Genomic DNA, 15,403 nt, shown 5'->3' on the forward strand with positions numbered 1-15,403 from the left:
AGACTTTCTACAGAATTCCCCTCTCCTGTAAAATACAGATTGTCACCAGGGTCTCATCTATCTACAAGCTAGTAACTCTGTAGAATATAGTAATTATGCACAATACCCTGAGTAGTACGGTGGCCGAGAAGTGCAAAACAAATTTACATTTCAGAAAACAAAATTACAAAAAAACAAAAACAACATTTACAATGAAAGCAAAAACAAATTTACAAGTGCTTGGGTACCCACTGTTTGTAAATTTGTTTTGGCATATGTAAAAGTGTTTCTAAAATGTAAATTTGTTTTGCACTTCTCGGCCGCACATTTCTGACGGAAAAGGTAGGGACAATAAACCGGAAGTGCGTGTTGCTTACCTGCTGTCAATCAAACTGTTTGTCAGCGGTAAAGTAAACGGAGTTTGTGATGGTGACGATAAACAAGGTTTTGTCTAGTTTGTGGAAATCATTTTATCCAGTTGACCCGCTATTGTTTTTCTTGTGGAAAGTTATTAGATAGTTTGTGCAGATGTTTAGACGTGGCGTGTGCATCTCTATCTACCGTCCGCTCTTCTAAACATCTAAGGAATTCCCACAAGGAAAACAAAAGCGAAATAATGAAAGTAATTAACACAAAATGGACAAAACATTGTTTATTAGGGACGGAACATCTGATACCGAGGCTTTAAAGCTTGTTTCACTTTTGTAACACTGGACTCAGTGTATCGGAGCTTATATTAAAGCAGCATGTGCGGGACTGATGAAGCTTTGGTGCTGTGTTTTATCCCACTTACTATATAAGAGACAATCAAACCAGGGTTACCCACCGTCCTGTAAATACAGAATCCTTCTTTATTTGGAGACTAAACGCCGCGTTCAGTATTGAACTGATACAGGACGCTTTGTTCCGTATTTTTATCAATGGGAGACGTGATGTGTATAAAACAGAAGGAAACTGCTGTTTAATTAATTATATTAAGTAGTGTTCACTTTTATTCTTAGTAACGGTGTGTGCGCTGGTTATAGCAGCATAACCTGTGTAATACACCGCTGTATAGAGGTGGGCGGATCGATCCAAATATCGATACCAACGCTGGTATTGATATTGAGCAATACTCGTGTAAAAAGATCGATACTCAAGCTTTTTTTCTCTCCCGCACGCACTGACTGCTGCGCACGCGGATTCATCAAAGTCTCTCTGTCTGTAAGAGTAGCGCTGCGTCACACAGCACGGAGCAGCGCACCCCCCTCTCGTCTTTTGTTGTTGCACCGTCACGTGGCTCAGCGGCGCCAGCCAAACAGCCATGCAGGTAGGCTCAGCCTGGCCCGCCCACTCAGCGCTCTCCTCGAGTCGACACGTCACAGTACGGAGAGAGACACCACCGGAGTATTGAAATGTCTGAGAGGAAGAGAAGCGCCGTTTGGCTTTATTTTATTGCAGAAAATGAAACTACAGCAAGCTGTATAGGTTGCAACAGGGCTGTTAAATACAGTGGAAACACAACAAACATGTACAAGCACATGAAAAACCATGCAGCAGAAAACGCGGAGCTGCAGAAACGGAGAAAAGAGGAGAGACATGCCCCATTCCCTGGCCCCGACAGACCCAGACCCTCGACCCAGAGACAGAAGTCACTGGCAGAGGCCTTTCAGTCTAGCAGCAGAGAATATCCAGGTAGATAAGAGTGGTCATCTTCAGCATCACTTCATATTAACTTTCAAAGTGCATGTTACTTAAGTCATATGTTACTGGAGCCAACTAAAAAAAAATATATATAATTAAGACATTGAAATAACCTAGTACATTTATTCCATTGCAAAGTGTTATCTAAGATAAGATAACATTAGATAAAGCTTTAATTATCCCACAACAGGGAATTTTATAGAATTAAAGCAACAGGCAAGTGCACACAGTGTTACTGTTCCATTGTTTCTAAACAAAAATGATTGTGATAATAAAGTATTTTGTTGTCACGTACAATGTTTGGCGAAATTCTATCCTAGGTCTTTTGGATCCTTTGGATCTATGAAGCTTAAATATTAAAAAGTATCGGTATCGGTATCGATATCGGCGATACTGGCCCTGCATTTACTTGGTATCGGATCGATACCAAAATTCCCGGTATCGCCCACCTCTACCGCTGTATGAGCAGCGCAGTGGGCGGAGTGCAGATGAAGCCTCATTTAAGCTTTTGAAACGTTTTTCCTGATTGTGCTGAAAATACCTGGGGGGGGCACCTTACACAGTCATGGGAACAAAGGTTTTATTTATGGTGTTTAACATTTATTATTTTTATTCAGCAGTTCCTTCTGTTTTATACACATCACGTCTCCCATTGATAAAAATACGGAACAAAGCGTCCTGTATCAGTTCAATACTGAACGCGGCGTTTAGTTTCCAAATAAAGAAGGATTCTGTATTTTACAGGACGGTGGGTAACCCTGGTTTGATTGTCTCTTATATAGTAAGTGGGATAAAACACAGCACCAAAGCTTCATCAGTCCCGCACATGCTGCTTTAATATAAGCTCGGATACACTGAGTCCAGTGTTACAAAAGTGAAACAAGCTTTAAAGCCTCGGTATCAGATGTTCCGTCCCTAATAAACAATGTTTTGTCCATTTTGTGTTAATTACTTTCATTATTTCGCTTTTGTTTTCCTTGTGGGAATTCCTTAGATGTTTAGAAGAGCGGACAGTAGATAGAGATGCACACGCCACGTCTAAACATCTGCACAAACTATCTAATAACTTTCCACAAGAAAAACAATAGCGGGTCAACTGGATAAAATGATTTCCACAAACTAGACAAAACCTTGTTTATCGTCACCATCACAAACTCCGTTCACTTTACCGCTGACAAACAGTTTGATTGACAGCAGGTAAGCAACACGCACTTCCGGTTTATTGTCCCTACCTTTTCCGTCAGAAATGTGCGGCCGAGAAGTGCAAAACAAATGTACATTTTAGAAAACAAAATTACATATGCCGAAAACAAATTTACAAGTGCTGAAACACTTTTACATATGCCAAAACATATTTACAAACACTGGGTACCCAAGCACTTGTAAATTTGTTTTTGCTTTCATTGTAAATGTTGTTTTTGTTTTTTTGTAATTTTGTTTTCTGAAATGTAAATTTGTTTTGCACTTCTCGGCCACCGTAGATTACAGTGTCTTTAAAATCATTTAATCTTCAAGACTTATTCACATAAATCACGGTGGCTAAGTGGGTAGCACCGTCACCTCACAGCAAGAAGGTGGGGCGGTCCGGGTCCTTTCTGTGTGGAGTTTGCATGTTCTCCCCGTATCTGCATGGGTTTCCTCCGGGTGCTCCGGTTTCCTCCCACAGTCCAAAGACATGCCACTAGGCTAATTGGAGACACTGAATTGTCCCATAGTTACCTAGCCGCTGGGATGCACAGACCAGTGCATTGTAGTGCCGGTCCCAAGCCCGGATAAATAGGGAGGGTTGTGTCAGGAAGGGCGTAAAACTGCCGGAAATGCCGACCCCGTAACCGAAAAACGGGACAAAGGCTGAGGAACAAGAAGAAGACTTATTCACATAAATAACTGTCACAACCTGGAACTTGTTTTAAATTGACGATATAGTTTTTTTTAGTAATAAGACAGCAACTAAGCCTATTTATCTTTACAACATTTCTAAAATCATAGTGCAAAGCAATTTGTAGATCTTATTCCATTCCAGACCATCCAACACCATTGGGTTAAGATCAGACAGGACACTGAGTGGGTTAAAATAACATAACTATTCATATTTGTCACTATGTGCTTTGGGTCAGTATGCTCAAACGTCTTTTCCATGATAAGATTTCTTGCAGACTGAATTAAGATCTTCAATCTTATGCATGAATTCCCTTAATTGGCCAGTCTACTGTTTAATTAATATCCTTTTCAACACATTTATATAATAAAATTTTCATTTTTTTGAAACTCAATAAAGTATTAGTGGGGGTGTAGTGACTTTGAGTGGTGAATCCCGTGTCTATGCCAGCTGATTTGCCTGCTGCTTGTAACATAGCACTAAGAATTCATGATAAAAGATTTATTTCATTCATTTCACTCATCAGACCACAAGACATAATAACACCATGGTGGGGATTATTGCTAGTGACAGTTTGCCAAATTCTTTGAGCACATCTTCTTTTCTTCCACGAAAGCCCTTTTTGTGTCATACTTTTGACTTGATTGATTTATGAACAATTCGTACAGCCACAGCCTCTGGCTTCTGTAACTTCTGATCCATTGACTAAGTCTAGGGTGCAGCCTAACCCAGGCAGTCTTGCATGTCTGTGACATTGTCTTCTATCCTTCGACAGATCAGGATTTTCTTTAAATAAATCCCTGACTAACATTTGACTTAATTTTGGCTTGGTTCTGTGAACAATCTTTACTATACTGACAAACTTTACAAGGAAAATAAAGGTTTATCCTTGGGATGTAAGTGTAAACAGCTGATTCACAAAGTTAATAATAATTAGCAAGTTAATGTAAATTTTAATTTTAAAGAAGTGTTTAAATATTATAGCAAAATTGTAATACTCCAAAATGTTGTGCCAAATCCAAAACCATTATGAACTACAGTGGTACCTTGAAACTTATTTTACATTTACATTTTCAGCATTTATCAGACGCCTTTACAGTGCAGTTACAGTATACAATCTGAGCAATTGAGGTTTAAGGGCCTTGCTCAAGGGCCCAACAGCAGCAACCTGGCAGTGGTGAGGCTTGAACCTGCAAGCTTTTGATTACTAGTCCAGTACCCTAACCACTAGGCTACGGCTTGCACCTCAACTCAAACTCAACGTCAGTTGGTTCTGGGAGTGGATAGCTCAGGGGGCCAGTGATAGCTCAGTGGTTAAGGTACTGGACTAGTAAACAGAAGGTTGCCGGTTCAAGCCCCACCACCGCCAAGTTGCCACTGTTGGGTCCCTGAGCAAGGCCCTTAACCCCCAATTGCTCATTGTGTAAGTCGCTTTGGATAAAAGCATCTGCTAAATGCTGAAAATGAAAAATGAGTGGAGTTGAGTTTAAAAAGCGTTAAGTTTCAAGGTATTTTTTTCCCATAAGGATGTATAGGTAACATGTTAATGCGTTCCATGGTCCCATGGAACTTTATATATCTTAAGCTTATGTATATTGTTAATATATTATTAAATATTGGGATTGTTGTAACACAAATATAATATAAAACTGAAATACAATTGAAAACAGTTAAAATCAATAAAAAATAAAATATAACCTGCACTTTACCTTAATTTCTTAATTGTTTCCTTAAGCTTCTTAATTGTATAGATGCTTGATTTTTGAATACAGTACTCCATTCAGTAAAGGCGCATTCACATGAGAAACGGCACATTAGCTTTTGTGCTGCTTTTTAACGATTTAAAGAAGTGTTTCAGACTCTCTCGGAAAAAAAATTCATTCTTACAATTTCTCAGAACCCCGAGCTATAACACAAGTTTAAAGTGAAACAGAAGAAAAATACAACTAAAAACAGATACACGTGGACGCTTTCAGAGTGGATTTGACCATTCCACACAAATGCAGATTCGTCTTATATGGGCACTTTCTCATGACGTTTTACTGCGCCGCTCAAGCCGAGCGCTGAACAAAGTGGCTGGTTATTAATTTGAAATTCAATTTTAAAAAATGTTCATGTTGAGTTTAAGGAAACGTGGAGTTTAAGGGTACAAATTTATTGACGAAGGGCGTTGAGTTTCAAAGATTTTGAGTTTAGGGGACGTTGAGTTACAAGGTACCACTGTATTATTTTTACATTTCCAGCACCAGCAGTGTCTGAAGTTTTTTCTGTAATATTGTTTCTTTAATAAATGAATGAATAAATCAATAAATAACACACTGCATACTTGGGTTTATAAAATTGTAAAAATTACACAGGTTTTAAAAATGTGATTTTTAGACGTAACAAAAGCTGTAATTTGTACTGTATTTGAAATGTGCGATCTGAGACAATGAAGCATAAAAGTAGTTCGGGTGCTTCATACGTTGTTAAAGTAATTTATATATGTTATGCTGAACTCTGGGGAGAATAACATTCACTTTTTAACATTCTAAACGGGAAATCATTCCTACACTGAGCCATGGGCAAGTTGCTTTGTTTCAGAGAGAGAGAGGGGTGTTTACAGGGTGGAGCCGTTCACTAGTAGATAAGCGCTTGAAACCGATCTGTGCGAGCACACACTGTTCATCCTGAGTCAGTGTGTAGGAGACGAACTGCTTCTACCAGAGAAAAGATTTCTTCCTGATTTCTGACTCAAGTGGATTTCTTATACTCCCACACACAGAGGTATGCATTGCTCTTTGTATTTAATTCAGGCTGACAAAGTTTAAAAGTTGAGAGTGCAAGTGTACAGTTAAAGATTTACAGCTATTACATGGTTTTACACATTGCCAACATTTGAACCTTACGCAGGGCAGTAGTGTATGAACAGCATTTTATGCACTGATGGTTGTTTAAACAAAAATGAACCACTCCCTGGACTTGGCAAATGGGTCCAATATAAAGCATGTTATCTGCTTAAATTATAGGTTAAATTAGACCTATAATTACTCTGCAACCATATAATATAACACATACCTTGGGTATGAGTAGAACCTTAAATAAAAAGAAAGGAATCAACAGCAAATTTTATTTCATGGTTAAAAAATCTAAAAGATCTAAAAATTACTAGTAGTTTTTAGCCAAAAAAAAACAGTACATGCACTTTAAGTAATAGAAATATACATATTAAAGCTGCAGTATGTACATTTTGGTGTAGATTTTTATGATTGACACAGTGGCCCAGCAGGTAACAAGAGCACTATGCAGCACCAGTGACCTAAAAACATAGGTTAAATTCCTGCCTCTGGTCATGTCTGTGTGGAGTTTCAGATTTTTCAAAACCCCCAGGTTTACGCCCACCTCTTACAGACATGCAGAAAGTTGAATTGGCTACGATAAATTACCCCATGTGTAATAAAACACTGTAAAACATAGGGGTATTGAAATGTTTTATTTTATTTAAGTCCCAACTACCAAGTCAACATTTTTTAAAAGTCATTATTATGGGTTTCCCTGGAGACACAGTGAGGGCAGGAAAACACCCCAGACAGTGCGCCAAGCCGATGCAGAACTTTGGCCACACAAATCCCCACAGATATAACCTATCATGTCTGTGTAGTCATCCAACCAGCTGACAGCACCTGCTGAGATTCAGACCTGGATCTCAAAGGTGGTGGCTAGCATAATAGATTGTTGTGCTACCCAAGCTCCTTATTCATGTTTATGAATATTCCTAATGGAACACTCTGTTGTGTAACTGTTTCAACTTTCTGTACTGTGTTATTAGAAAGGTTTGAGACTTGTTTATGCAGTTTGAGCTTCACTATGTTAAGACTATGGAATGATTTTCAGGAGTGGATCTCAGTTTTATTATATTTATTATATTTAAAAAACTTCTATGTGTAAAATGAAGGCAGTGCCTTTTGTATAAATTCTCTACAAATATGTACAACACCTTTAAATTTCTTAAGCTCTGACACACCTAATAACCTCTTGCCTTAACTGTCTTCCATGCATTAATCAACTTTGTCCTGGAATGTGTCATTTCCGTATTGCATTGTATTCACATCAGGTATTAGACAAGCCTTTGCATCATTAGGAAGGAATGTTATTTAGCTCAAACAGGACATGAAAGAACAAAACCTGCAATTAGGACAATTCAGGGTGTACATATTCTTTCCACTTCCTTATCTAGCTAAACAAAGACTTCTGCCAGGAGAAGTTTGTTTTCCTTTTGTCCAGCAAGACTATTGTTTAATAAGAACTGTATTTAGATGCCCAGTCTAAAAAGGCTAATGCCCATTGCTGTTTAAATTAAATTGAGTACTGGGACACCTTCTGCTATTTATTAAATTCATGGGTTTTGGCCACAACAGTTGCTAACAGGTTAGGGGAGGCCTATTCCTGTTCTGTGAAATCCTGAAATCTCTGTAGATTTACTATGCCATGCAAACCCCATTTCTGAAAAAGCTGTGACACTGTGTAAAATGCAGTAAATAAAGAATCTGTGATTTGTTAATTCTCTTAAATCTTTATGTAACTGACAAAAGTAGAAAGATAAGATATCCAGTGTTTTTACTGTTGTAAATGTAAACACATTTGGAATTTGATGCCTGCAACACACACCATTAAATTCGCACAGAGTGAAAAGTTTATAGAATATTCAAGGTAGTGTTTCACAATAAGGAGGTGAACTGGTGTCAGGTGATGGAATCATGATTGGGTATAAAAGGAGGATTTACCAAAGGCTCAGTCTTTACAAAATACAGTGAAGCTGATTAGTGCCAATTAATAGAAAACTTTTCTCCTCCCCCCCATCCCCCCATCCCCCCTAATCTAGTCCTGTCCAATTACCCTGATTGCATCCTCTATACTGATTTGACCCTTCACTGCTGACTGAGGACGCCTCTCAGCTGACATATGCCCCCTCCGGCACGTACAGTCAGTACAGACTGCATTTTTTACCTGCACGAGTCGAGCTCATACACTTGACGGGCACTGTGTATGGAGGGCCACACCCCTATCAGCATTATTCCTCAGCCCTGTGCAGGCGCCATCAGTCAGCCAGCAGGGGCCGCAGTTGCACCAGTTATGAGGAAACCAGCCAATTGTTGTTCATGCTGCCGCCCAGCCCAGTCGGAAAGGCAGAGCTGAGATTCGGTTCGATGTATTCGAAACCCCAACTCTGGTGTGTTAGCGTACTTTATCGCTGCGCCACCTGAGCGGCTCTAGAAAACTTTTCTTTCTACTTTTATTAGTTAAAAATGAAAGAGAATGAACAAATCAGAGATTTTTTTATTTTACTGTGTTTTATAAAATGTCCCAACTTTTCTAAAGATAGGGTTTGTACATATTAATAATGTACTTCAAACACATTGCTGTATGTTTCACCTTGTCCAGATCGAAATTTTTATTTAGTAAAATGTTATTCAAACATAAAGAACTATCTTCAATAAATAGAATTTTTTTTTAAATGCATTCTTTTTTTATTCATGCTATCTTAAAATTAGTTGGCGATTCTGAAACAATTGAATGAGCAAAGATAAATTGGGTAAGGAGAAAACATTTTCATGGCATTTATCAAATGCCTAAACAGACCCTTGTTTGATTTCTTAGGCTGCCACTTTTTCTGTGATGACATAAAAACTGGTAAATCAAACAATAAATAGGTCATTTTATTCAGCATTGTCATACATTATCCACATTAAACATTAAAAATATATTAAGCAGCTCTCTCACTGATATTTAGTAAAACATTTCAGTTATGTTATCTTTAAATACAAACATTTGTTTTTCTTTTTACAGGGAAACTATGTGAACAGCATATAAGGGTGTAATGTAAGTTGGATTCTTTTTTTCGATTATATTGTGTACATTTAAGTCAATCAAAGAGTTTACTTAAATGAAGGTGCATTGTAAAAGAATGTATAACCAACAGATATTACCAGAAATAATCAACATATAATTAAGCCATAAAACATCTATTTAATGTGCCATTTACCGTTTATTATTTTTGTCATTGACTTGCTTTATCATGCTTTTGTGAGACCATTAAAGGGATAATTAACAGCTAATAAAGCTCTTTGACTTTTGTATGATTATCTTTATTGTAGATGCCTAATTAACAAGCTTGTAGTGTTATAATTACAACAATTATGGTTTAAAGGTTTATATTTACCTATATCATTTAATATTATTTTCATTTATTACAGTATTAACAAACTCATTTCACAGTCATGTACTACTGACATTCTGTTTTTAACCCATGTAAAATTTTAAATCTGTACATAAAAAGCAATTAAGCAACTGATTTATAATTATGTTTAACTAAGAAATGTCAGATGTAGCAGAATGCAAAATACATTGGTATATTCAGCATGTTGAAAAGTTTTATTACATATTGTACGTATTTTATTTTATATTCCATTATAACCTCTTTTTATAAATTTTTTGCTTTTTAAACAATTTAAATGCAAATAATACTGTTTACTGTTCTCACTTGTATTCTTGTCTTAATTTAGTTTTATTCAGCAAAAGAACTACAGAAAAAAGTCAACTCAAGAAAATAACCAAACTCAGAAAACTGCCACCACCACCGAAACAATGACAACCAAAACTTCTTTCTTCAAAGGCATCAAAAAACAAGTGTCGGCTGCAGACTTGTTAAAAAATAAAATTATTGACGAGAGCCTTTTTGAAAACCTAAACACTGGGAAGGTCACAGTGGATGATGTAAGCAAAATTGCCTCAGTAAAAAGGTATCTGCAGGGAACCGACTGCATTGCAGGAGTATTTGTACAGTCCACCAAACAGACCATGAGCATCTATGAAGCCAAATCCAGGGGCCTTCTGACCCCAGGAACCTCTCTGGTATTATTAGAGGCTCAGGCTGCTATTGGATTTATAGCAGATCCGATAAATAACAAAAAACTCTCAGTAGAAGAGGCAGTGCAACAGGGGGTGGTGGGGACTGAATGGAAGAACAAACTGCTTTCTGCAGAGAAGGCCGTTACTGGATACACCGACCCTCACACAGGAAACATCATCTCACTGTTCCAAGCCTTGAAAAAGGATCTCATCGTCAAAGATCATGGCATTCGTCTTCTGGAAGCACAGATTGCTACTGGGGGCATCATTGATCCAGTGAACAGCCACCGTGTTCCTGTGGAGGTGGCCTACCAGAAAGGATACTTTGATGAAGATTTGAACCAGATCCTCCAAGACTCAGGTGATGACACCAAGGGCTTCTTTGACCCCAACACCCAGGAAAACCTCACCTACTTGCAACTACTCGATAGATGTGTGAAAGACCCAAACACTGGTCTGTGCCTGCTTGTGCTTGTGAAAAAGGGAGAGTTTTACTTCTTCATAGATGAAAAAACAAAGACAATCCTCAAGTCCACTACCACTAACAAAGCAGGAGGCAAATTTCAAGGACAAGTGGTATCGCTCTGGGATCTCTTACACTCTGAATACATTACAGAGGAGAAGAAAAGGGATCTGGTTCAGCAGTTCAAGTCTGGCACCATCACAGTTGAATGCTTACTGGAGCAAGTCCTAACAATTATTCAGCAGAAAACTGTCAGTGGGTCCAGTGTGAGCACCACCACCAAAACAACAACAACAACAACCAAAACTTCTTTCTTCAAAGGCATCAAAAAACAAGTGACGGCTGCGGATTTGTTAAAAAATAAAATTATTGACGAGAGCCTTTTTGAAAACCTAAACACTGGGAAGGTCACAGTGGATGATGTAAGCAAAATGGCCTCAGTAAAAAGGTATCTGCAGGGAACCGACTGCATTGCAGGAGTATTTGTACAGTCCACCAAACAGACCATGAGCATCTATGAAGCCAAATCCAGGGGCCTTCTGACTCCTGGAACATCTCTGATTTTAATAGAGGCTCAGGCTGCTATTGGATTTATAGCAGATCCAGTAAATAACAAAAAACTCTCAGTAGAAGAGGCAGTGCAACAGGGAGTGGTGGGGACCGAATGGAAGAACAAACTGCTTTCTGCAGAGAAGGCCGTTACTGGATACACCGACCCTTACACAGGAAACATCATCTCACTGTTCCAAGCCTTGAAAAAGGATCTCATCGTCAAAGATCATGGCATTCGTCTTCTGGAAGCACAGATTGCTACTGGGGGCATCATTGATCCAGTGAACAGCCACCGTGTTCCTGTGGAGGTGGCCTACCAGAAAGGATACTTTGATGAAGAGATGAACCAGATCCTTCAAGACTCAGGTGATGACACCAAGGGCTTCTTTGACCCCAACACCCAGGAAAACCTCACCTACTTGCAGCTACTCGACAGATGTGTGAAAGACCCAAACACTGGTCTGTGCCTGCTTGTGCTTGTGAAAAAGGGAGAGTTTTACTTCTTCATTGATGAAAAAACAAAGACAATCCTCAAGTCCACTACCACTAACAAAGCAGGAGGCAAATTTCAAGGACAAGTGGTATCGCTCTGGGATCTCTTACACTCTGAATACATTACAGAGGAGAAGAAAAGGGATCTGGTTCAGCAGTTCAAGTCTGGCACCATCACAGTTGAATGCTTACTGGAGCAAGTCCTAACAATTATTCAGCAGAAAACTGTCAGTGGGTCCAGTGTGAGCACCACTACCAAAACAACAACAACAACAACAACCAAAACTTCTTTCTTCAAAGGCATCAAAAAACAAGTGTCGGCTGCAGACTTGTTAAAAAATAAAATTATTGACGAGAGCCTTTTTGAAAACCTAAACACTGGGAAGGTCACAGTGGATGATGTAAGCAAAATGGCCTCAGTAAAAAGGTATCTGCAGGGAACCGACTGCATTGCAGGAGTATTTGTACAGTCCACCAAACAGACCATGAGCATCTATGAAGCCAAATCCAGGGGCCTCCTGACCCCAGGAACCTCTCTGGTATTATTAGAGGCTCAGGCTGCTATTGGATTTATAGCAGATCCGATAAATAATAAAAAACTCTCAGTAGAAGAGGCAGTGCAACAGGGAGTGGTGGGGACCGAATGGAAGAACAAACTGCTTTCTGCAGAGAAGGCCGTTACTGGATACACCGACCCTTACACAGGAAACATCATCTCACTGTTCCAAGCCTTGAAAAAGGATCTCATCGTCAAAGATCATGGCATTCGTCTTCTGGAAGCACAGATTGCTACTGGGGGCATCATTGATCCAGTGAACAGCCACCGTGTTCCTGTGGAGGTGGCCTACCAGAAAGGATACTTTGATGAAGAGATGAACCAGATCCTTCAAGACTCAGGTGATGACACCAAGGGCTTCTTTGACCCCAACACCCAGGAAAACCTCACCTACTTGCAGCTACTCGACAGATGTGTGAAAGACCCAAACACTGGTCTGTGCCTGCTTGTGCTTGTGAAAAAGGGAGAGTTTTACTTCTTCATTGATGAAAAAACAAAGACAATCCTCAAGTCCACTACCACTAACAAAGCAGGAGGCAAATTTCAAGGACAAGTGGTATCGCTCTGGGATCTCTTACACTCTGAATACATTACAGAGGAGAAGAAAAGGGATCTGGTTCAGCAGTTCAAGTCTGGCACCATCACAGTTGAATGCTTACTGGAGCAAGTCCTAACAATTATTCAGCAGAAAACTGTCAGTGGGTCCAGTGTGAGCACCACCACCAAAACAACAACAACAACAACCAAAACTTCTTTCTTCAAAGGCATCAAAAAACAAGTGTCGGCTGCAGACTTGTTAAAAAATAAAATTATTGACGAGAGCCTTTTTGAAAACCTAAACACTGGGAAGGTCACAGTGGATGATGTAAGCAAAATGGCCTCAGTAAAAAGGTATCTGCAAGGAACCGACTGCATTGCAGGAGTATTTGTACAGTCCACCAAACAGACCATGAGCATCTATGAAGCCAAATCCAGGGGCCTTCTGACCCCAGGAACCTCTCTGATTTTAATAGAGGCTCAGGCTGCTATTGGATTTATAGCAGATCCAGTAAATAACAAAAAACTCTCAGTAGAAGAGGCAGTGCAACAGGGAGTGGTGGGGACCGAATGGAAGAACAAACTGCTTTCTGCAGAGAAGGCCGTTACTGGATACACCGACCCTTACACAGGAAACATCATCTCGCTGTTCCAAGCCTTGAAAAAGGATCTCATCGTCAAAGATCATGGCATTCGTCTTCTGGAAGCACAGATTGCTACTGGGGGCATCATTGATCCAGTGAACAGCCACCGTGTTCCTGTGGAGGTGGCCTACCAGAAAGGATACTTTGATGAAGAGATGAACCAGATCCTCCAAGACTCAGGTGATGACACCAAAGGCTTCTTTGACCCCAACACCCAGGAAAACCTCACCTACTTGCAGCTACTCGACAGATGTGTGAAAGACCCAAACACTGGTCTGTGCCTGCTTGTGCTTGTGAAAAAGGGAGAGTTTTACTTCTTCATAGATGAAAAAACAAAGACAATCCTCAAGTCCACTACCACTAACAAAGCAGGAGGCAAATTTCAAGGACAAGTGGTATCGCTCTGGGATCTCTTACACTCTGAATACATTACAGAGGAGAAGAAAAGGGATCTGGTTCAGCAGTTCAAGTCTGGCACCATCACAGTTGAACGCTTACTGGAGCAAGTCCTAACAATTATTCAGCAGAAAACTGTCAGTGGGTCCAGTGTGAGCACCACCACCAAAACAACAACAACAACAACCAAAACTTCTTTCTTCCAAGGCATCAAAAAACAAGTGTCGGCTGCAGACTTGTTAAAAAATAAAATTATTGACGAGAGCCTTTTTGAAAACCTAAACACTGGGAAGGTCACAGTGGATGATGTAAGCAAAATGGCCTCAGTAAAAAGGTATCTGCAGGGAACCGACTGCATTGCAGGAGTATTTGTACAGTCCACCAAACAGACCATGAGCATCTATGAAGCCAAATCCAGGGGCCTTCTGACTCCTGGAACATCTCTGATTTTAATAGAGGCTCAGGCTGCTATTGGATTTATAGCAGATCCAGTAAATAACAAAAAACTCTCAGTAGAAGAGGCAGTGCAAAAGGGAGTGGTGGGGACCGAATGGAAGAACAAACTGCTTTCTGCAGAGAAGGCCGTTACTGGATACACCGACCCTCACACAGGAAACATCATCTCGCTGTTCCAAGCCTTGAAAAAGGATCTCATCGTCAAAGATCATGGCATTCGTCTTCTGGAAGCACAGATTGCTACTGGGGGCATCATTGATCCAGTGAACAGCCACCGTGTTCCTGTGGAGGTGGCCTACCAGAAAGGATACTTTGATGAAGAGATGAACCAGATCCTCCAAGACTCAGGTGATGACACCAAGGGCTTCTTTGACCCCAACACCCAGGAAAACCTCACCTACTTGCAGCTACTCGACAGATGTGTGAAAGACCCAAACACTGGACTTAGTTTACTTCTTTTAAAGAAATAGCAAAACACTTTGTTTTTGTATAACTCAACAATAAAAAAAAAAATTAAATGATGACTAAACCACTATGCTAATAAAACATGTATGGATTACAAAAATGTATTTTCTTGTTTTTCATTTTACATTCATTCATTGCTACTAAAAAGTCCTATATCTGTATTGCCAATTACCTATTTGTAGGTATGAATGTTTATACTGCCAATGTTTACCATTTTAAAGCATGCATTTGTGTACAGCTTAAATTTTTTTAACTAAAGTTCTATTGATCTGCACATTTGTATAGGTTTTTATACTGTGCTTGATTTATTGCTAGATGTTTGATTATGATGTTAATGATTGTAACTGAGATAATAACTGAGTATCAAAGAAATTAAAGTGGAAACAATACTGTACAACAATCACAATTTTCTT

The 15,403-nt window shown here is 39.4% G+C and overlaps 1 protein-coding gene across 2 annotated transcripts; it reads left to right on the plus strand.

The window, feature by feature from the left end:
• The first annotated feature begins 1,612 nt into the window (after positions 1–1,612).
• Positions 1,613–15,090, plus strand: eppk1 (epiplakin 1). 2 transcript variants are annotated; one of them, XM_063014845.1, is made up of 3 exons: positions 1,613–1,653; positions 9,368–9,400; positions 10,084–15,090. In XM_063014845.1, exon 3 carries the CDS (start codon positions 10,166–10,168, stop codon positions 14,993–14,995), a length of 4,830 nt encoding a protein of 1,609 aa, XP_062870915.1. In that variant the 5' UTR covers positions 1,613–1,653; positions 9,368–9,400; positions 10,084–10,165; the 3' UTR covers positions 14,996–15,090. The 2 variants fall into 2 exon arrangements, with proteins under 2 accessions (XP_062870915.1, XP_062870914.1); XM_063014844.1 differs by lacking the exon at positions 1,613–1,653 and adding an exon at positions 6,248–6,307.
• The last annotated feature ends 313 nt before the right edge of the window (positions 15,091–15,403 follow it).

The sequence above is a fragment of the Trichomycterus rosablanca genome, chromosome 2, assembly GCF_030014385.1.
Source record: "Trichomycterus rosablanca isolate fTriRos1 chromosome 2, fTriRos1.hap1, whole genome shotgun sequence".
In the NCBI taxonomy this organism is placed as follows: domain Eukaryota; kingdom Metazoa; phylum Chordata; class Actinopteri; order Siluriformes; family Trichomycteridae; genus Trichomycterus; species Trichomycterus rosablanca.

Coding starts and splice junctions, on each gene's coding strand:
- eppk1 (XM_063014845.1), top strand. CDS start 10,166: ATGACAACCAAAACTTCTTTCTTCAAAGGCATCAAAAAACAAGTGTCG.